This window comes from Aulostomus chinensis, chromosome 7 (assembly GCF_037954235.1).
Source record: "Aulostomus chinensis isolate RoL2024-O1b breed Wild chromosome 7, RoL_Achi_v1.0, whole genome shotgun sequence".
NCBI lineage: Eukaryota > Metazoa > Chordata > Actinopteri > Syngnathiformes > Aulostomidae > Aulostomus > Aulostomus chinensis.
The window spans coordinates 21,543,534-21,564,430 of NC_141326.1; the positions used below are offsets into that span (position 1 = coordinate 21,543,534).

General features: G+C 41.4%; 2 protein-coding genes across 3 annotated transcripts; both read right to left on the bottom strand.

The window, feature by feature from the left end:
• Positions 1 to 448: 448 nt before the first annotated feature.
• LOC147259036 (unconventional myosin-Va-like) lies at positions 449 to 17,780 on the bottom strand. Of its 2 annotated transcripts, XM_086209221.1 has the most exons (40): positions 17,600 to 17,780; positions 17,126 to 17,236; positions 16,327 to 16,498; positions 15,963 to 16,107; positions 15,724 to 15,880; positions 15,498 to 15,641; positions 14,469 to 14,550; positions 14,245 to 14,352; positions 14,031 to 14,137; positions 13,661 to 13,926; positions 13,499 to 13,580; positions 13,278 to 13,418; positions 13,037 to 13,162; positions 12,346 to 12,429; positions 11,937 to 12,053; positions 11,318 to 11,415; positions 11,153 to 11,239; positions 10,469 to 10,577; positions 10,147 to 10,358; positions 9,911 to 10,067; positions 8,947 to 9,186; positions 8,559 to 8,807; positions 8,109 to 8,202; positions 7,882 to 8,024; positions 7,536 to 7,649; positions 6,853 to 6,975; positions 5,464 to 5,520; positions 5,030 to 5,257; positions 4,860 to 4,927; positions 4,705 to 4,779; positions 4,425 to 4,623; positions 3,953 to 4,046; positions 3,721 to 3,864; positions 3,484 to 3,638; positions 3,311 to 3,400; positions 3,073 to 3,223; positions 2,692 to 2,974; positions 1,966 to 2,140; positions 1,800 to 1,880; positions 449 to 1,710 (listed from the first exon to the last, which is right to left on the bottom strand). In XM_086209221.1, the coding sequence occupies exons 1-40, from the start codon at positions 17,624 to 17,626 to the stop codon at positions 1,558 to 1,560; spliced, it is 5,448 nt and encodes a 1,815-aa protein (XP_086065347.1). In that variant the 5' UTR covers positions 17,627 to 17,780; the 3' UTR covers positions 449 to 1,557. The 2 variants fall into 2 exon arrangements, with proteins under 2 accessions (XP_086065347.1, XP_086065348.1); XM_086209222.1 differs by lacking the exons at positions 17,126 to 17,236; positions 17,600 to 17,780 and having other exon boundaries at positions 16,367 to 16,498.
• Positions 17,781 to 18,552: 772 nt separating this feature from the next.
• Positions 18,553 to 20,633, bottom strand: arpp19b (cAMP-regulated phosphoprotein 19b). The gene is made up of 3 exons (XM_086207825.1): positions 20,455 to 20,633; positions 19,765 to 19,887; positions 18,553 to 19,674 (listed from the first exon to the last, which is right to left on the bottom strand). Exons 1-3 carry the CDS (start codon positions 20,497 to 20,499, stop codon positions 19,504 to 19,506), a joined length of 339 nt encoding a protein of 112 aa, XP_086063951.1. The 5' UTR covers positions 20,500 to 20,633; the 3' UTR covers positions 18,553 to 19,503.
• Positions 20,634 to 20,897: the final 264 nt, after the last annotated feature.

Here is a 20,897-nt window from a genome sequence, read left to right on the forward strand (position 1 = left end):
CCGGAACCTTCTTGCTGTGAGGTGACAATATATCATACTGCAAGAATCCTGCAGGTAGTCTTTGACATTACGGGAACCCAGCTTTTATTCTGAAGGCCTCTTCTGTCGCCTTACAGGTATGTCTCATCTTTTCCTCGCGGGCTTCTCGCATGTAAGGAGCCACTCACCTGTTGGACTTTGACTGGAGGCTCCGCCTCCCCCGTCTTGTGACAGCAGCTGGACCGGGAGGGCGTGCTGGTTTGATCAAGGATCTTGTCAACAAAACATACCGGATACAAACTTCAGAAAGCTCAACAGGTGTTGAGCCGCCTCAGTCGCAACTTTACCGCAAACATTTGGATAAAATGATAAAAACACTTCATCCACTTGTCAAACATTGGCAGTACAGGAAGAAGAGGAAGCACTCAGCTGCTACACACATGGGAAAGAGGAAAACACCTGATCACTTTCACTGTATTTATTTTATTGCTTCTACTCATGATGTTCTTGCAGTTTGAGAAACTTTGTGCTGTAAATGAGTTCTATAAATAAATTGCTAGATTTGTTTATAGAGGCCCATTTCTGCTCATAAACGGAAAAAATATGATTAACATACACCTTGATATGGCAGATATTCCTGTGGAAAATAAAACTGTAGTTAAAAAGTCAAAATTACGAGATTAAAAAAAAAAAAGAAACAAGTCAACAGAAAAAGTAATGTAGAGCAGTTATGCCTTTCTAGCGGATAATTTTGGAACTCATAACTGACTTTTTAATCTCGTGATTTTTTTTAAACCTTGTGATTACCACTAACAAGGCTTAATACTTTAATCTTTTCATTTACTGGTAGAAACAGGCCTCCATACCTGAGTTGAGCATTTGAAAATACCTGGCAATGACAAACAAAAAGCTGAAAAAGGGCTCTAGCAGCATTTAAGAGGAGTATCTGTCCATCATGTCATCAGACTAGGAGATGAACATTTCTGAATGTGAATATGAAATGCAAACAAAATATCTGACATTTTGTTCAGAAGTGTTGATGAGTCTTGAAATAGTTTGTGTTGAATTCTTGAGCGCTTCACTCTATCCCGCAGCCTTTTCTAAGACTGTCAACATACACACTTGAATTATTTTCCTTCGAGCTTTCCGCGGCATAAATACTATCAACATTTCATTCACTGTGTTTCAAGGCACAATATCATTCCAACATTGCTCACGACTAGCAGTTGAAAACATGTCACTGACATATCCAATTAAGTTACAATATATTAAATTAACAAACATGTATATTTGAAAGAGGTCTTTGACATAATACAGCAGTAAAATTCATACATGGGAATCCATAAATGAACCCATGAACTCTGCACCCACATTACCTTTGGTGAAACAGGAGACAACTCCAGCCAGGCTTTGTGTGTATTCACTGTTCTTACCGTCATCAAATACATGAACCCATATAAATACAATGTCCTTATCCTGTTGCAACAATGCAATATTCTCACGTCATGAAAAGACGACATTTGGTAAGGACTCTGGTTAGAACTCTGATGAAGAGGAACAAGACAACATCAGTGTGGTCTAGATGCGGGTGAGGAAGCTCAGGTTGAGGCTGGCAGGGACCTGGAGGGTCTCCAGAGCCACAGAGGAGGGTGAGAAGGAGAAGGTAACAGAAAAAATCCTCTTAGCGTCCATCATCAACGTGGAAGGCTCGACTCGGTCTTTCAAAAGATTCTACAAGGCAAAAGACAAACAAATTGGTGACTCAGCTGAGTGTAAACGAGTACGACAAACCTGCCTTTACTTTTCACTAAACCACTCACTCGAATGGTTGTGATGAAGCTGGTGGTCACTCGCTCTTCAAATTCAATCACTGGGGTGTATAAGGTCAACACTTTAACAATCTGCAGTGAAACAAACAAGGATCAGAGCTGCAGAGAAACATCATGTCTACAGATGAGGAGGCCTGAACATGAAGGCGTGAGGGACCTGTGCGGTGGTGAGAGCGGTACACATGTTGCAGATAGCTTGAGCGTCCGCCTCCGTCTTTTTCTTGATCTGCAGGAGCTGTGCAGCCTGAACCAGAGGCTCCAAAGTCTCCTTGGCACCGCAGTCAGCCAGATCCCTCTCAGCCAGCCACTCCTCCAGCTGCCACACATTGTACCTGAAGATGGAGAGAAACAGCTGGGGGTAACTAAGTAATGCAATGATGGCTGCATTGATGCACGGGGAAGGTGTCTGTGTCTTTAACTCCAGCTCCATGAACTCTAGCCTGTATTGTGAACAGATAAATATATGACAAAGAGTGCTTTTGGGAACAAAATGAACCATTGATCTCACTGTCATTACAACACACCATACACTCTATTTTATTAGGCTTTTATTCTGGACAAGGGGCTCAAAATTGAGTTTTTAATCTTCTGGACATAAGACGGCATTATTTCATAAAGTCATGCTATTAAACATATTTGTGAAATTTCCTTGTGACTATTGTATAAATTTGTGTCATAACAGGGACTGTGACATTGGAGTTCCAAAATCTTATCGGTTCATCATTGAGTCCTTGGGAACATAGCATAAATCTGGTTCCAATTCAAAGAAATTCCCTCAAAGCTGTTCCTCTGACATCATGTTTACTAGGATGGCCTCAGTTGTGCTCGTCCCTCTACTTCAATTTCACGAGGAATAATCATTTTTGTGTGTTCCTGTCTGTACCTGATCTGCAGGCCTTTACTCCAGGAGCACATGTCCTTCCTCAGCAGCAGGTGGTTCAGTGTGACGGCACAGATGATGTAAAACTGCTGCCTGACCACCTGCTTAATGAGGCCTGGGTCCATTCCGTGCTGACTCATGGTGGTGAGGAAATGGCTGAGATGCTGTAGGAGGACTTCCACCGTAACAGCCTCTTCCTCAGCAAGACTAGAGCTCCTCTTCCTCAAACCTGTTGGCTTGGAGCCCAGGACGCCGTGGACCGTCTCGTGTTCCAGCATGCTTGCCACTGCACTTGCAAAGGGGCAGAAAACATGGTCAGACCTCTCAGGATCATAGTGCTAGTATTTATGTAGATGCATGTATAGTGAGATAATGTGTCTTGACCTATCAGTGGCTGTAGCGTGTCCTCCATGGATTTGATGAGGTGGCGGTAGATTTGAATGGCCAGATCACCAAAAACATTCTGGTACTCTGACAGCTCAAAGTTGGTCAAGCAGTGGTCATTCTGCTTCACTGTGTTGTACGTTTTGAACATCTGTACGGAAAATTGCGCAGATGTATTCAGATAAGTAAAGAAATACTACAGCTGTAAACTTGAGTCATCAAAATGTGTCAGACTCACCTCATCTCCACTATACTGTTTCAGACAGTCAAGCAACCGACATGTGTTGGCCAGCCAGAAAGACACCACCTCAAAATCATCTCCTCTCCTCTATGAACATGAAGAATTCATTCAAAACAAAAACACCATTAGCCTGCTGTGCTCAGATATGAAGAACAACATAATTACCGCACCTTTATGACCCCTTTGATGCTGGTGATGATGGAATTGAGCAGAGTACTGACTCTCTCCTCATCATTAATACTGTCAACATATCGAAGGCACATGAAGAAGATGTACGCAGGCAATCCAGGAGTGATGCTGACTGCGACGCCGCGGGCCTTCAGATCTGAGAAGAATACAACATTTCAGAGCAAATACAACCTCCTCCACACGTGGAAAACATGAGCATACAACCAGGTTTGACATACCTATAACCAGGCTTCTCACTAGACGGCTCTCATCCCCCCTTTTGTACTCCAACATGCCTTGGTACTCCTTCTCCTTGCGGGTGATGTTCACTGCTCTGACTGGAGCATGTATCATAGAACTAATGGTCTTTTGCTGGGCACTCGCTTAACGAAGCAAGGACACAACACAATGAATAACACAAGAAGTACTGGGAAATGTACTCCAAGAGCACTGTACCTGCCGTGAGGTTACCTTCAAAATCTTCAACTTTTTGAATATACAGTTTAAGTTGTTTCTTCAACTTGCGTACGGTTTTGTCTTGTTTTTCTTGCTGCTGCATGAGTTCCTGAAAAGATGCAGACGTACTTACTGGTTCAAAAATGATAACTCAACTTCTGTTAAAAAACAAAACAAAACACAACTGAAATACTTTTTTGGCCAGTAGGAATTCTTTTAAAATAACAATTTTAAACTTATACAGATTCAAGATAAAGGTCTTGAATTAAATCTTGAACTAAATACATTATGTTTCAAATCTTTTTGATGCTACAGTGTCCTGATGTGAGAACATATATCCTTTTAGATAACATTGGACCCAGTACAGGAGAGTCTTCTATTTTATCTTTTTAAAGATATTTGCATTGTGAAAATATCAGATTATCACATAACTGAAGAGGTACAGTAACAGATCTCTGGGGTCTGGACATTCCGTGAGTGGACCTACCAGATTTTCTTCGGTGAGCCGCGTGATCTCGTGCTGCAGGCTCGCATCAATGCGGGCGTCTTCAGGCAGGAGGAGACTATGCGCCCAAAGCTTCTGCTGCAGCTCCCTCTCCTCCCTCAGCTTGTTCACCTCCTCCTGCAGCGCTTTACACTTCTCGTTATGAATAGATTCCTGCTCCTGCATCTGGACCTCCAGAACTCTGGAGGGTGACGAGATGATGGCATTCAATTCCACACTGCAGGAGCTTACTTGAATAAATTACCCAGCATGACTTAATTACCTGTTGGTCTCTTTCAGGCCTTCATAAGCAAGCCACAGCTCTCCATCTTCATTCAGTGTGTGAATGTCAGTGGACCTAAGCAACAGCACCAGACCATAAATAACACTTGTTTGCTCCCTGCTGATTTTAATTAAAAATGGGAGTTGAGCTGGTACCTGTCAACATCTTGAAAGGAGGGAACTTCACTGAGATCTAATTTCACACCCTCTCCCAGTGCCGAATCCTGCAGAGCCATGTTCAAAGGGGAAACATTATTCCAAGATGTGTGCAAATTTAAGAAACACGTGTCATTAAATAAAATAACAAATGGAATTCACTGTGTCACCTTATGTTTTAGAGCCTCTTGTCGGACCATATGGGATCGAAGAAGCAGCACTTCCTCTTTTCTCATCTCTAGCTCCTCGTTGGATGAGTTGAGTTGTTCCAGCAGGGTGCTGAAGGGCAGAGAGCCCGGAGCAGGTGGCATCATCTCACTGTTCTCACTGCTCAGAGACTTCCTCAGCTCATTTAGATCTTGCTTCAGCTTCTTGTTCTCAGACTCTAGTTCTTGTCTCTGAGGATAATAATGTCAACCAACATCTGGGAATTCAATTCTGCCTCTATTCCAATTTCATTTCAAGGATATGTGACGTTATTGTGCTTTAAGGTAAATAGATGTTTCTTTGCAATTGAGCTGTCAAAGATTTTGGTGTTCAACTTCCAAAGCTATTTATTTCTTGGGTGCTTACATTTTTTATGTGTGCATCCCATATGTAATACCTTAAGTGTTTCCAAGTCCAGTTCTGCTCTGCCAACAGTTCTCTGCTCCTCCACATCCTTTTGACAAACACACATATGATGTTAATATACAACAAACAACCACAAATGTCAATCAAGACACACCTTATTACTTATCTGAATGATGCCAATTTCCAGCATCGATTATTATACCACGCAAGAGTAACCACATCATGACGTGAAAGAGAATGCTTTGTCACACCTTCCCACAAGAAGACAAGCAAAATGCTGAAACAGCTTTTTTTCTGAATGGAGTTCAGCAACTGTAACTTTCAGTCTTTCTTACTTTTTATTTTATTAAGTTGCATAAGCAATCCCAAATTCAAATAAATGTGACCTTTGTGTGGAAAAATGACATTATTTCATCTGATTTCAGAAAGAGCATGAATAATATTTAAGTGTCCTTACATAATGTTTATGAAATCATGTAGGAGACAGATGTTCTCAACTGTATGGTCACAAAGAGCATGACTAGGTGGCCAGTTACAATGTGATTAGATTAAATTACACTTATATAACAAAAAGATTGAGAAACAAGCCAATTTCTACATGTAGACAATAAATTATGTTCACTGATGTCAAATTTTACCAAACATGAGTCATAAGTTAGCGGATGAAAAAGCTGGTGGACTCTCATTATCCTGAAATAACCATTGATGTGAACAGTTCTCTCTTCAGGAAATGGTTTAGCTGTGAACTTCCTGACGTCCATGTTAACATTTTTTATCAACTGTATACTACACTTAACCAGAACAATAATCAACATGCAAACCCTTCATGAGTTTGAAGCTTTTTCATATTTATTATTGTATTATTTAACTGTCGGTTAATTCATATGCCAGTATTAACTCATGTTAATTACATCGTTATTACTTGATAAATCAAGTATAACTGTGAGAGCCCTCCACCAGCATATCTAAACTCTTTTATTTTGTCACGTCTACAATGAAAGAGAATTACTTAGACCGTAAAATGTTGACTTCTGGACACTAAAAATCTATCAAAGAGATTGTGAATTGACGTCATAAGATCCTGAGCCGTACTCCAATCAATTCTAAAACCTAATTGATTGGTCATGACCTAGCAGTCTCATAACATGGAGATTTCAATGAAGACTCCAACGGTGTTATTAGTGACTTCCTGGCTTCACAGATAAGACCAAAAAATGAAAAACAGAATACGATGTCATCATATCTGCATCTAGTTGCGAATCAAATACAAAATCGAATTAATTTCTGCTCAACCGAAGGTCTATCATCCACTACACCTACAGTTATCTAACAGAAAGACAGACAGTTTGATGAAAACACAACCTCCCTGGTGGAAGTCATAATTAATGCCTTAGTTAATGTGAACATCATTGTTTCATACCTTTGCCTTTTCTTCCTTCTTATCCAACATCACCTGTAGAGACTGTTTATCCTTCTCCAGTTCCTTCACCCTCATCTGGAACTTCAGCAGAACTGGCAGGTCCACTGTGGACCGGTTCTCATCCTAACAATACAACACATGGATAACAAATGTCTTCTTCACGGATCTAGAATGTTGCACTAATATGATTACAACAGAAATATGGCCAGTAAAATCTTCCCAAGAAAGACATTTATGAACACAAATATCACCTAACATCATGAAATCTCTTAATTTTCTTCACTTTTAATGTTTCTAATCAATAGTTTACTGCTGGCAAATCTTCTCAGCAGCGGTCCAATAATAAAAAAAATCATGCGAATTTGGGGATTAGTCTCACTATTTCATTTTATAGAGAGGGCTGACAATATCATCATCTCAGTCAAGCTGTTCATGTCAATTTAATTTGAGACAAACTTTGACGCTGCTCGAACAACAATAACAATACATGAACATGTTCACACAGCATATTTTTGAGAGCTAGAAAGAAAATATGAAGTTAGGGTTGTTCAGACATTGTCCACGATGAACACACTGTTTTTTTTTGTCAAGAATAAAATGTTTAACAAACAAATTTAACCTATCCTGGGTACTTAATAGTCAAAAAGATGTTAAGACAAACATGATCATGTTTACTACACTACCTCTGATTGCAGGGAGCTGCTCTCCTCATCAGTTGACCCCAGGCTCTGACTGTACTCAGACGAGTTGCTGCTGTAGTTGGAATCTGTCCTCTTGTGACTAGATTTGCTTGAGCTCTGTGTGAAAAAAACATTTTACAGACAGAATAAGTTGCCACGCCTCAATTGGCTCCATCATGAGGAACCTTTTTGTTTGAAACGCAGGATGCAAGATGTCATACGAAGACAATTCAATTGATTCAGGCTTGTGACAGTATCTCATAATTCCCATGGGGTTTAAATCCATCAATCAAGAGGAATCACATGACAAGTACTGCTGCAATTTCATGCCAGATGAAATATTCCTCACAATGCTGAGACTCATTTCCTCTTTCAGGTCTTTGTGCAGCTCCTCCAGTTGCAGGTGCTCACTCAGAAGACTCTGGTAGCGGGAGCGTTCTTCAGTCAAGTCTTTCTCCAGCTGTTTCGTGTTTTGCACGTTGGTTTTAATGCCTGAAAACAACAAATTAGTTTTACTTATTTTAAAGTGATCCACTGCTAGAGGACTATGAAGGCTTGAGGAGCTGTGATTTATACCTGTTAGCTGTTGTGTTTGTTCCAGGATTAGTTTATTGAGGTCATCTTTTTCATTGCTCAACAAGCTGTTCTTCATATTTAGCTCATCTACCACCTGATTGTGAGACAATGCATGTCACTATTCATATTCATGATAGACTAAAAGAACTTACTGTGCAGCACTGAGCACCATATTAGTTTGTGTACACAGTAAGCCTAAATGTAGGACTGCTCCATCCTTTCCTAACATATACTAACTTCTTTTCTCCAACGTACAAAACATGCACTCTGAAGCAGCAGGAATGTCTGTTATTCTTCAGCCAGGTGTAAAAGCAAAAGTAGAACACACATAAACATAAATAAAAAAAACAAACAAACATAGAATTTAGGTTAAAGCACTAAACTGAATTTACAGGTGAATTTGCTGGCGAGCAGAGTGAGTTAAGTTTAGATCAAGTGGAGGCGACCTGCCTGTTTCGTCTGCTCCTTATAGACCTTGTACTGGTCTTCCAGGTCTTCCTTCTCTCTGCGGGTGTTACCCAGCTCCTGCTGTAGGAAGGAGAGCTGTTCCAGCAGTGAAGGGAGCGTCTCTGTCTTTGCCTTGGCCTCCTTCTCTGATCTACGAAGGTTTTCGTTTTCTCGGCTCAGTTTCTCTCTCTCCAAAGCTTGGGTCCTCCCCACAACACTCAGCCTCTCACTGAGCTCTCTGTTTTCTTTTTGCTGCAGGGGGGGGATACGCAGACATGCTGTGCATGTGATACCACCACTCCCAATGACCCAGTCTTACACTTTCAAAGTTTTATGGCGCATTTAAAAGAATAAACAACAACACAGTCATAATGACTCACACAACATTCACCTGCTCGTTTATCTTGTGTTGCAACTGCATAATCTTGTTCTCCATGCCAACGTTGAGCTTCTTGAAGTGCTCCACTGAACGAGCCTCCACTTTCAGCTTCTTGAATTCCTTCTTGGCCATCATGCGACGCACACAGCTCTGCAGCAGGATGATGTCTGCCAGGACACGTCGATAACGCACCCTTGCCAGCCAGCCTCGCACCCACTTCTGGACAACCAGAGCTTTCCTCTCATACATCAACTGTGAAAGCAACAATATAGTGGTAAGTTTAAAAGTGACACAGTAAGAACAAGGCATACAGTAGGAGTTAAGAAGGTCAGTATCATTTTGGGAGTCTTGAAAATCTGCAGTCATCAGCTGGGAACTTTTCCAGATTACAGATCTGTAAGGTTCCCTCCATCCATCCATCGTCATCTTCCGCTTATTCCTTACTAGTAAGGGTCGCGGGGGGCTGGAGCCTATCCCAGCATCAACGGGTGAGAGGCGGGGTTCACCCTGGACAGCTCGCCAGTCCATCGCAGGGCCAACATACAGAGACGAACAACCATTCACACTCACATTCATACCTACGGTCAATTTAGAGAATCCAATCAGCCTAGTCCCCAAATTGCATGTCTTTGGACGGTGGGAGAAAGCCGGAGTACCCGGAGAGAACCCACGCAGGCACGGGGAGAACATGCAAACTCCACACAGAAAGATCCCGCGCCCAAGCCGGGACTCGAACCCGGAACGTTCTTGCTGTGAGGCCACAGTGCTAACCACTGCACCACCGTGCAGCCCTTGTAAGGTTCCCTCATGCTATGGAAATAATAATTATAACAACAAAAATAATAATAATTTTTAAGTATGTAAAGTCCAATTTGAGTTTGAATTAACAACTTCCACTTAATAAGGCCGTGAAGTGTTTTGTGCTGAGCAGTAACATTCATATAAGTCCTTCACATTGTAGCAGGCATGACATTACCGCGTAGTACTGTTTTCTAGCCATATAAGTCCTCAGGAAGCGCTGAATCATGACAGCTGCTTGGCGCTGCTTCTGGTACCGTCTCCTGCTCAGCACCATACGTACATTCCGCTGAATAACAACAGCTGCTCTTGATTGTCGCAGAAACTTGACATAGCTGATGAGGAAAAAACAGTAAGAAACATGCTGGCAATCTCTTCATTCATCTTATGCGGTTTCTCAACCACTGTGTTGACCTGCGAGCCTGGTGACCCCGCACATGTCTCTGTATGGTGACAGCTGATTGCTTCCATCTCAGGTACTTTTTGCGTGCCAGCCAGCAGCGGATTGTCTTCTGGATGTGGACACAAGCAATTCGCAGCTGGTCGGACCGCAGCTTCTCCAGGTAAGCAACCTGGCCAGCTCTGAAGAAGATCTTGCTTTTGCCAAACTGATAATTATTCTGGTCCTAAAAAAAAAATACAATATAGCGACGGAGATAAGCGACATATTTTAGTGTGCATTTGAAAGGTAAAAATTAATGGTTGAAGGAGGAGCTCTTCAAAAATTCACACACACCTTGACAAGTTTTTCCAGGAGATTTATGCAAGTCTGTTTTCGATCAGGAAGCACATCCTTTTGCTTCATGAGGACGCGGTAACGACTAAAGAATTCCTGATAGGTCCATCTGCAATATTGACAAGACAAGACAGATACATCAGTTTTACAATTCAATGTAATATAAATAAAGTTTCAATGGCCTTCTACTCAAAGGTCCAGAGGTTGTTAATCTTTCTAATTAAAGGCTCACCCATTTGTACTTGTAAAACAACAACAACAACAACAAAAATCCAGAATCCTTAAAAAAGTATTTGTAAAAATTTTTTATCTTAAATGTATGAATGAATCCAACACCGGTCTCTGATACACAGGTGGAATCCTTCCAATCAGATAAGTACAATGAAAACTGCCAGCTCTGTATCAAATCAATAATGTTTGAAAATCAACTTTTAGAGAGCAAATAATTATTTTAATTTCCTTTTTTAACTTTATATGGTATGACAATATATTCGCCATGATAGCTTCAGAGTAATAGTTCATCTGTGCTTTCCTAAAGAAACAGCAGATAGTAAAATGTGAGCTTCAACTTGAAATCATTTTGGGGCCCATTAGAGGGCACTCATGGCACAGCGATGGGCCCCAGCTTAGAGGTTGAGAAACACTGCTAAGCTCTAGTATCAGTTGCTTCTAAGGATGAACTACCTAGATGGGAATCCTGCTGCTGAGATCCGTATGGTTTCCAAGATGCCACAAGCCCGCAGCTGCTGTACTGCCCTCACCGGGTCCAAGCTTAAGACAAGATACCACATGTTAATAAAATAAATATCTGCTCTTTCACCTGTGTTTATTCTAGCAGAACCTCCTCACCTGAAAGGGGCTTTGTCATCATTTGGTTTAATGCAGCGTACGTAGTGAGGAGTAGTGGCATTCAGTGTGTCCATCAGTAAGTGTAGAGACTGTCGAAACTGAGGAAAGAGGCAACAATTAATGTTTACATTTGAACACGGAGAAATTGTAAAAATATGTACAACTGTAACGATCAAGAATCAATCAGAATGCAAGAAAGGCCGACCCTAAATGAGTGGATGGACATTATCGTGGATATTTACAAAATGGAGAAGATCACAGCCTCTGTTAACCAAACACTGGACCTGTTCTCATCACGGTGGGAAAACTGGATAATATATGCAAGACCGCGCAGACCAGAACTCTTTCCTTCAGTTATGTAATTGCTGTACTTACAGGAGACAATCTACTCCCTCCCTGTTCTGTTTTTATTTTATGTTGTCATTTTATTGAAAAACTGTCAATAAAAAGATAATTACAAAAAAAAAAAAAGAATCAATCAGAATGATGTGTCGCTGTTTATTCCCTTACAGGTATGTAGATATATCATCCACACTGACCAGGGGACAAAACATGACCATGAGATCTGTAAAAGAAGCTGACAAATTACCCTCAAATGTCATGTGACCTTCTTCCTCACCTGGAGTCCAACTGTCTTCTTATTATCCTTCTGAGTCTTGCCACTGGTGTTGGGACGTCTGTTGGTGGAACTTGCTGCCTTTTCATCATCCTCGAGCAGCGTCAGCAAGAAATCCCACTGAAAAGACCATTTGAAGACAAAGGTTATGTCTGTAAATGAACAGCAGATGGCAGTGTTTTCAGTTTATTATGTTTACAGTGCATGCATTTCCTCCAATAGTTAGGTAGGACAATTCCAGGGTGTGTGCCTGGGGGACTTTCAACACTAAATACTATTTTCTTTAATTTAATTAACATTCGAGCATGCCATTGAAAAGCTGTTGACAGTACATTTCACTGAACGTTTTTACTACATCCTTCCGGACCATTAAAGAGGAATAAGACACAAAGACGGGCATAAATGATTTCACCTTGCTCTTTTTTAACACATTTATTTGCTCTTGATTGACTGTGTCCTTGTTTTTCTCCAGGAAACCCTCACACTGGTACTCCACCTAGGCACAAAGAACCAAGTTACGAAGTGTTCTGCGACTTCACAGCAGAGGTTATATTCATTATTCATCATCATACAGAGTCTGATGTTGTCCTGCTTTAGTGAAAAGAATCAAACATTCGGGGTGAATGTATTGAGTTCTGAAACTGCAAACCAGTAATTACACATTTCTGAACTTGGTTCTCTCTATGCCCCCTGTTAGAAAATATGAGTCATGCATCCATCCGTCCATTTTCCAGACTGATTGTTCTGGAAAAGGTAGGGAAGTAGTGCTACAGAGCAGATATTCAATGAGGGGTTCAGTGTTTTTGTAGTGCATGAGGACACACACATACAAACACTTCTGGTGTTTAAAGCTGTTCCACTGATCTACAGGTGGTTGGAATTCACTGTGAAACAACAACAGCAGGACTGCAAGCTTGTGATTTAAAATGTTGTAAAGTTTTTTTTTTTATCATGGTGTTGAAAATACGAGGAATTCAATCATTCAGCACATTTGTTAGCCCTGCACTTTGGGGAGGGAAACATAACTGTTGCTCGGTTTTTCTGTGGTCACCACTTCTTTCTGTAAGAACCTCTGATGTCACCCCTTGAGACTTGCCATTTACCTTGTCGGCAAAGTGGTGGATGATAAACGCTCTGTTTGATAGCCTGGGTTTTTCAAAGTGAGAGTTGTTCTTCAAGAGGGTGTTGTACATTTTTTGGGCCCATGTGTCGTCAGAGCCTTTGGGCATCTATGGAAAGAGGAAGTGCTGACACATCAGTTAGTCACTGCCTTAGTCACAAACTCCATAGCAAACGTGGTGAGGTTCCTTAAGTGGAAATTTATGGAAAGAAACTACACTTTACTTTGCACTCCTCATCCAGAAGGTCAAGGACACCCAACTTAGCCTCAATGAGATTGATGCATGGCTGGTTATCGTAGAAGTCGATCAGTGTCCATGGTATCTGTTCTTTCATGTACTCCTCTTGCTCCAGTTTGAAGACGTGCTGGAGGGAGTAATGGTCAAACATGATTTATGTACGTTTCCACCAGATAATGAGGATGTTGAGCAAGGAAAGCTACATACCAGGTTGAACTGTTGTTGAAGCTTCTCATTGGCATAATTGATGCAAAACTGCTCAAAGCTGTTGATATCAAATGTTTCAAACCTGAGGAAAGACACATGATAAAATGATATCTGGAAATAATTTTTAAAAAACCCAACATAATTCTGGGCGGATAAACATACCCATAAATGTCAAGCACTCCAATGAATGAGTGTTGCTTCACTGCAGATGCTAATGCGTTGTTAATACAGCCAACAATCCAGACGAAGAGTCTGGCATAGATGTGTTTGGTGAGGGCATCACGACCATTGACTGCATTTGTTTTGGAGACGGGCTTGACAAAGGTTTCTGTGGTCGTCTTGAGCATCCTGTGACACAGCCAGTGGGACATTTCTTCACAGGGAACCCCCATCAACTCACAGAAAACCATCAAGTGGATGTTGTCTGGCTGAAAAATAATAACGATCATGCACAGGTTTGAGACACCTTTAATACAAAATGAACAAAAACACAAGGCAAAGTAAGTGTCACCATGGGTTTATCAGTGATTACCGAGATGCTGCTTCTATCTGCTGACTGATCTTTCACCTCCACATTGCTAAGATGGAGAATAGCTGCCAGAATCTGGAAAACTGCCATTTGATCACCTCCACCTATTCCTAAATTTTAAAAACAGAATATCATAACAATGAATGCCAGTAAGTTGTGTACAGGACTTCCTGCCTACATATAAACCACTTACAAATTGTAAACTGTAAACACTCACCTAATAGTGAAAACGCCCTCCTGGTATTGCACATCTCTTTGGCATCATCCACTCCCTCTATGACGGGGTTCTGACCCAGGTTAGTACAGTAGAAGTCATCGGCGCAACCTTCAAACATGAATCATATGAAAAACAATGACCTGATGGAGACCAACTGTTAGCATTACATCAACCTCACAAGTACTCCTGAAGGTTGTACAGTAATATTTGCAAAAGTCACCTACCTAATTTGAAGGCTTTGAATTCTGGTAAATGTGAAGACGCACACAGTTGATAGAATATATGATAGTTTCTTTCTCCTTGGGCCTGAAAGTAGATACGCTTTAAAGTGACAATAAAATCCATAAAAGCATAAATCTCTGTCTCAATATGACCCGATTATCTTAAAAACGGTTCATCTGATAGATGTCCCACTTGGTGTGGACATTGCTGGGACCACAGTGTGGAGCAGTGCAGAGTTGGAGGGTCTGTGTCATGGATCAGGGGTGACAGGGCCATTGGGATGACCATCGAGATTCTGAAAAACTTTGATGCTGTGTGTCTACACGCATGTGATCGAAGCATTGCAAAATCATGTGACCTGACAGCTTTCAGTGAGTGGAGGTTATACTTTAAATACCTGTAATCTCTATTCATGACATGTATTCTGTTGTTTTGTACGATATTCCTTAAATGCAGCATTTAGGATTAGTATTCCAGCAACTATTTTCAGCACTGGCATACTTTATAAAGTGAAGTATAGTAGTCTTTAACATAGTAGCGTATTGTACACATAATGAGTTGAAGTGTTGAGGCTGCTCTTTATTTAACTTCACTTGCATTTTGTGCTCATGTTTAAGTTTTTGGAGGTGTCTGCTGACCTGCTCTAAACGTCAATATATTTGTTACAATGTTAATAAAGTATCTTATCTTGTCTGATTTTCTGTTACATTAATAGCTTCTGTCTGGATGTGGATGCTCGGACTGCATTTCCAACAGCGGGCTAAAAGTGGAATAATCAAATTTAGTCTTAAAAAACACACCCTTAATAAAATTTAATATGCTGCTAGAACTCTGATACACACGCCTGACACACTAAACTGTGTGATGTCTCAAGTATGTTGTCTGTTACTGGGTTGCTAAGATATTCACATGCTACATACACGGCTGTTGAAATCAATTACATGCAAGTAGCGACACTGACGATAGAAAGAGGAGAACATTCAGAGGGTAGTCACGTGAAGGCATGCACATCAAATTCATAGGAATTTTACCTGAAACACAACTCTGGACTTTTCTAGTAAATAGGTCCTCATGTTAGCCCCGGTTATGCAGAGCTTCTTATCAAACCCAATCTCAATGTACTTCCCAAAGCGGCTGCTGTTATCATTCCTTGTTGTCCTGGCATTTCCAAAGGCCTAGATGAAAGACACAAGAAAGCTCTCAGTAACCTTTGTCATCTTATAATTGTCCGATTTTTTCTGCAGGGATAAATGTCACCTCCATGATGGGACTGGAAGCCAGGACTTTCTCCTCAACGTTGGCCTTGCCGGAGGAGCAGCTGACCGTAGCAAAGTAGCGCATCGCATACTTGGCTGAGACAGTTTTACCAGCTCCCGACTCCCCGCTCACAATGATGGACTGGTTTCGTTGATCTCTAAGATATGACACATATACCAAATGTAAGTTAAAACAAATGTTAAGCAGTAAAATAAAATTTTATGAGGAAAAGTTAAAACCTGGCCATCTGTTTGTAAGCTTCCTCAGCTACTGCAAATATATGAGGGTCCATGTCGGCCATGTTCTGCCCGCTGTAGGCGTTGATGATATCAGCTTCATAGATGGGTAGACTCTCATAAGGGTTGATGGCGACAAGGACAATGCCTAAACTCATCAAGAAGAAAACATCCCAATCAGATGGAATGGAAAGATGATGTGACACAAGTGTATTTGTCCTTAAAAAAAAAAAAAAATCTTTATAGAGAGTGTTCCTTTAAGAACAGCATGCTCCTCAGCGTAACAGGAATTATGTCATAGCGTTCAGTAAGCTTGGCTCCAAAGTCTACGGTGATAGCGTGAGTCCAAGAAGATGACGCTCATTACCACAGTATGTGTAAATCAACTTGGAGTCAATGAAACGAACTCTGATGTTGTGTAGAACCGCTGGCTCATGGAGGTAGCTGAGCGCCGTCAGGTCATTTTCCCCCACCAGGATGTTTGGGTTTCTTAGGGGTGGAAGGTTGTTTGTTTTGGGGTCAATTTTGTGTTGCACCTCCTATGAAAAAACAACAACAAATAAAATAAATAAAAAAAACACACACACACACACACACACAAGAAGTTGGTACATAAGCCTCAGGATAGTAAGTTGTTATGATTGTGTAAAAACTGCAGAAAAAATGTTCAAAAAGAAATGTAAAACATCTGTTGGACTTCATTTTAAAACTACCAGTGTGCTTGGCCTGTTCATGCTCACTCATGATAATGCTTGGCCTTATTGCCATACCTGAAGTGCATGTCCTAACTCGACATCCCAGCTGCAGGTAGCAACAACACTCAGTGAAAATGCTTAATCACAGCTGTTCATCCATATCTGTCCATCCATTCTGAAGCTTACTTTAAATAAACTATTTAGGCTTATATTTTGTATGGCACTGCCAATCAAGCACAAAAAAAGAAAAAAAGTGTTGGTCTGGAATTTTTGTACATTTACCAAACATCCCAGCTGCCTTGAATAATGCCACAGCACACGGAGATTTACGATTGCACCACTGCCAGGGTTCTTGTGCAGAAATGCGTGCATGGCTCCCTGACAGAGCATCACACACCCATTTCCACTGTTGCCTTCATTACTGTGTGGCAGTGTGTGTGTATGTGTGTGTGATTATGTGGCATGACTCACCCTGCCATCTTCCAGCTGCAGGAACAGCGTCTGGTCGCCAGGAGAGTAATCTTTGATCAATTCTGCTGACCTCCACACTTCTTCAGCATCTGGGAGCCATACCCGGGCAAACTGATGGACAAACGCGGGGGGTGTGGTGGGGTGAGGTGGAGGCCAGGTGAGAGGCAACCATCCTCGCCGTTATACAGCGTTTAACTAAACTACTCAGAATATCTGACATGTTACTGCCAGTGGAAAATGTCAGGAAAGCTAACTTGAAGTCAGTGTGTGTGCACGTGTGTATGTGTGCGTGCGTGTGTAATATGGATGGAAACAGTGTTTTGTGACAGGCGGAATAAAAATCTTGACATCTCGAATTAATGGTTAAACGTAACAGACTCGTCCTTGACAACATCGACGCTCGGAACGTTTACCAACAGCAGAAGGAGTTGGGTAACCGACAAAGTTCGGAACGGTTTCTTAAAAGTTTCCTACCTTGGAGTAAAGTTCAGCCGTTGCCATTTCTTCAAACTCGGGCCGTGGACCCTCAGCAACTCTGTCTGTGGTAGTTTCCTGACTGCCACCGCAGAAACTCCACTTTCCCGAGCTCCTCTCGTGGGCTCGCGCGCTCAGCCGCTGGGAGGCTTGCCACCACCGTAGACAGCTGCGCGTGCCCAGACACGTTTGACAGACTCTCGCGAGTCTCGCGTGCCCCCCAGCGGCGGACGAGGTTGGATAACCTATGTAGTCTACGCTCACCTCGAGCCCCGAGGCTTCATATATTCCGTCCGTTTTGAAAGAAAAAAAAAAGAAAGAAAGAAATGAATGTCCAGTTTGACTCACGCGGCCAAGGGCGCCAAAATTTTTCCCATTGTGAACCACAACTCCGTCAGTGTGTGAGCCGCGAGCCAGAGGCAAACACATGTTGTGTTAAAAAGCCTTTTGCCGGTGCACCATATCCTCTTTCTTACTTGTCTCATTCCGTCTGGTTCAAAATGTCGCATCCACCTTTTCAAATAACAAAAAAACAAGTTTATAATGACTTATATTACACAGTAGAAAACATCCAATTATCCAAAAATTATTTTTCATCAGTCGGCCCTTTAATGAGAAATGGTTTTCTCAATAGCCTTCATTTGACCTAATGTCTCCAAATCAGTAACAGATATTGCTTGACTAATAAGATACATCTCTTTTTGTATAGTTTTACTTGCATTGCAGTTTTACAAGGATGAAAATAAACCATAGGATCAAGGTACAAAGTCCTCATTAGTGACTCACATGATTTAGACATGACATCAGCCTGCCAAAAGATGAAAAAGCTAATGTTTCTTGCATTGCTTTTATGGAAATAAGAAAATAACAATTAACTGAGTTACTTAAGAGTATCCAGTCAGCAGGAAAATAAAAAGTAAAACTCATTCAATCAAACAAATGTACAAATAAGATATTATGCAAAACTATTTTATTTACAAAACAAATGGCACAGTGTGACTGCACACATTATCACATGCACACTCCAGACATGTTTAGGGAGCTTTTCCATAAAATCCACGATTCCAGTCGACCAGTGACAGACATTTCAGGCAAGATTCACAACTAAGATTCTCACTGTGAGAGCAAATATTGCTCAAGAGGAACAACGGTTCATTACTTTTAAGGCCATTTTAGAGGTCAGGATGAGATGGAGACCAGCATCAAGTCTTTGCTATCACTAAATTCAAATACCACCAGCTCCAAAGTGTATGTGAACAAATCTAGAGGGTGGTGAAAGCACAGAATCAAAAGTTTTAAGGAGAGAGGTTAGGAAAACAAACATACGATTAGAGAACAAATAAAACGAGCGATTGCTTGACTTGCCCCTCGATAACAGACATGCCTCCCTATGAACAAGTGTCTTTAACAGTAACATTTGAAAAACGGCGTTAAACTAAAGGCCATGTCAGTAAATCACGATTCTACATCACACATATATCAATTCAAACGTTGTGTTTGGAGTCACAATTAAGAGTGCTTAGCCGCTTTGTATTTTAGCTTTTCTCAAGATTCCTTAGTGGCCTAGTGTTAGGTAGGCTTTGAACTGAGGCACAAACTGCTCATGAAAATGTAAGGCCAAAATAATTTTGCACTCATGTCCATTCCTATTTTCAAGTGTGATATCATGTACAACAAGCACGCACTACTCATTCAGTCTTTAAAGTCATCAATAAGCATTGTAAGCTACTTTTTTTGTGAATATGGACAATTCAGTGCCTGCAGTGCCAATTTCAGTCAGGTATTTGGCCTCTACATAACTTGTTCTTAGATATCCAAAGATGAAAAAACTAAATCAAACATAAAAGACAGGTAGATACAAATTGGGATTGGTTGGAGTGGTGACAAAACTGGAAACAAAAACATCAACCAGCAAGTTTGCTGGCAACAATTGAAGTCTTTCTCTGAGGGAGGTCCTGGGGTGTTGGGATGTGTCCCCCTGTGATCTCGGCCTTCTCTGTTGGAGCTGAAGGCAATTGTTTATTCTTCATTTTCGCCTTTGCCATGTTGTAGTCGCCAGAATCAAAATACTTTTGCTGAGTAAATGAGAGGATGTTAAGTGAGAATATTGTAAGATTGGCATTGGTTCAGTGAGGGGTTAGTCAGGCGTTAGGACTGAGACGTACCCCCTTCTGAAGTCTTTTTCTCAGGAAGTCTGAGCCTCCGGGCTTGGCTCCAAGGTTAGGATACCTTGCCTTTAGTTTTGCCTCCTCAGCTTTCTCTGGACTGATGACTTTGTCCTCCATTTCCTGTTGAGAGAGAAAGAGTATCATGAATACTGGCCCTAGGGCTGACTTTATGCTTTGTATTGTCAAACGCTCCTCTCGCTGACCTGATGGATGAAACCCTCTGTAAGACTGACACTTCAAACCACCAGAGTAAAAATTACTGAAATACATTTTGACAGTAGAGAAAGACTCAGTCAGCAATGGCTGCTTTTAACTATTTCATAATACGTAGGCGCCGCCATGAGAGGAAACTCTAGTGTCTGCACTAGCACTACATGTACGTTGGACTTGCTTGGTAAATTAGCACGTTTAGCTAGAGCATTGACAATGTCACTTAATTCACTAAGCATTATTCCCAAATTACTACCATCTATAAATTACCTTCAGTACGTCTTTTGTTAAGTTACAGCAACAAACGGTAGCGGCTAATTAGCTAATTACTTGGCGGCAGCATCCTTCGATTACGTTAGCCTGGAGTAGCTAAAAGCTACCTAGCCTGATGCTAGCCGCCTGCTCATTAATCTCAATCGCTGCGCCATCATCTCAAGCAACTTATTTACAATTAATATTATTACGTCATTTTTGTACCTGTTGTTCTTCCGATGTCCTCGTTCCTTCAGCCTCCTCAGACATCACTATAGCAAAGCCCTAATCTACTGCTCACTAGACGGTGGGTCACCAGGCAACCAGCTCTAAGAGGAGATGGAAGCTAGCAGCACTGGCAGCGGCAACTGGGCGGGCGGAGCAAGCGGGCTCGGCTGTCATGCAGCCTGTCCAGCAACAGGCCGATCAATCGATGATAGAGACAGCGATGGTGCATCGGGAGCTACACGATCGTGAGCATCACGTCTATCATCGCTTTTCTCAAGTGAGAGTAGAAAATCGTGCTTTCTTTTTCTGCTCAGTAGCTAAATTCGTCATTTGTATTAAAGTTCCAACTGCATCTTCATGAAATCAATGTCCTTCTTCTAGTCCTCAGTGATCAAAACTTGTAATGTTGTTATGAGATTGACCGCAAATTAAGGAAACAT

Excerpts from the sequence above, each read along its gene's own strand:
- LOC147259036 (XM_086209221.1), bottom strand. The coding sequence starts at position 17,626 with ATGGCAACGGCTGAACTTTACTCCAAG. Across the intron at positions 14,138-14,244 it reads GAGGGCGTTTTCACTATTAG|GAATAGGTGGAGGTGATCAA; the intron begins GTGAGTGTTTAC and ends TTTAAAATTTAG. Across the intron at positions 3,401-3,483 it reads GCATCAAAGGGGTCATAAAG|AGGAGAGGAGATGATTTTGA; the intron begins GTGCGGTAATTA and ends TCATGTTCATAG.
- arpp19b (XM_086207825.1), bottom strand. The coding sequence starts at position 20,499 with ATGTCTGAGGAGGCTGAAGGAACGAGGACATCGGAAGAACAACAG. Across the intron at positions 19,888-20,454 it reads GGACATCGGAAGAACAACAG|GAAATGGAGGACAAAGTCAT; the intron begins GTACAAAAATGA and ends CTCTCTCAACAG. Across the intron at positions 19,675-19,764 it reads GAAAAAGACTTCAGAAGGGG|CAAAAGTATTTTGATTCTGG; the intron begins GTACGTCTCAGT and ends TCATTTACTCAG.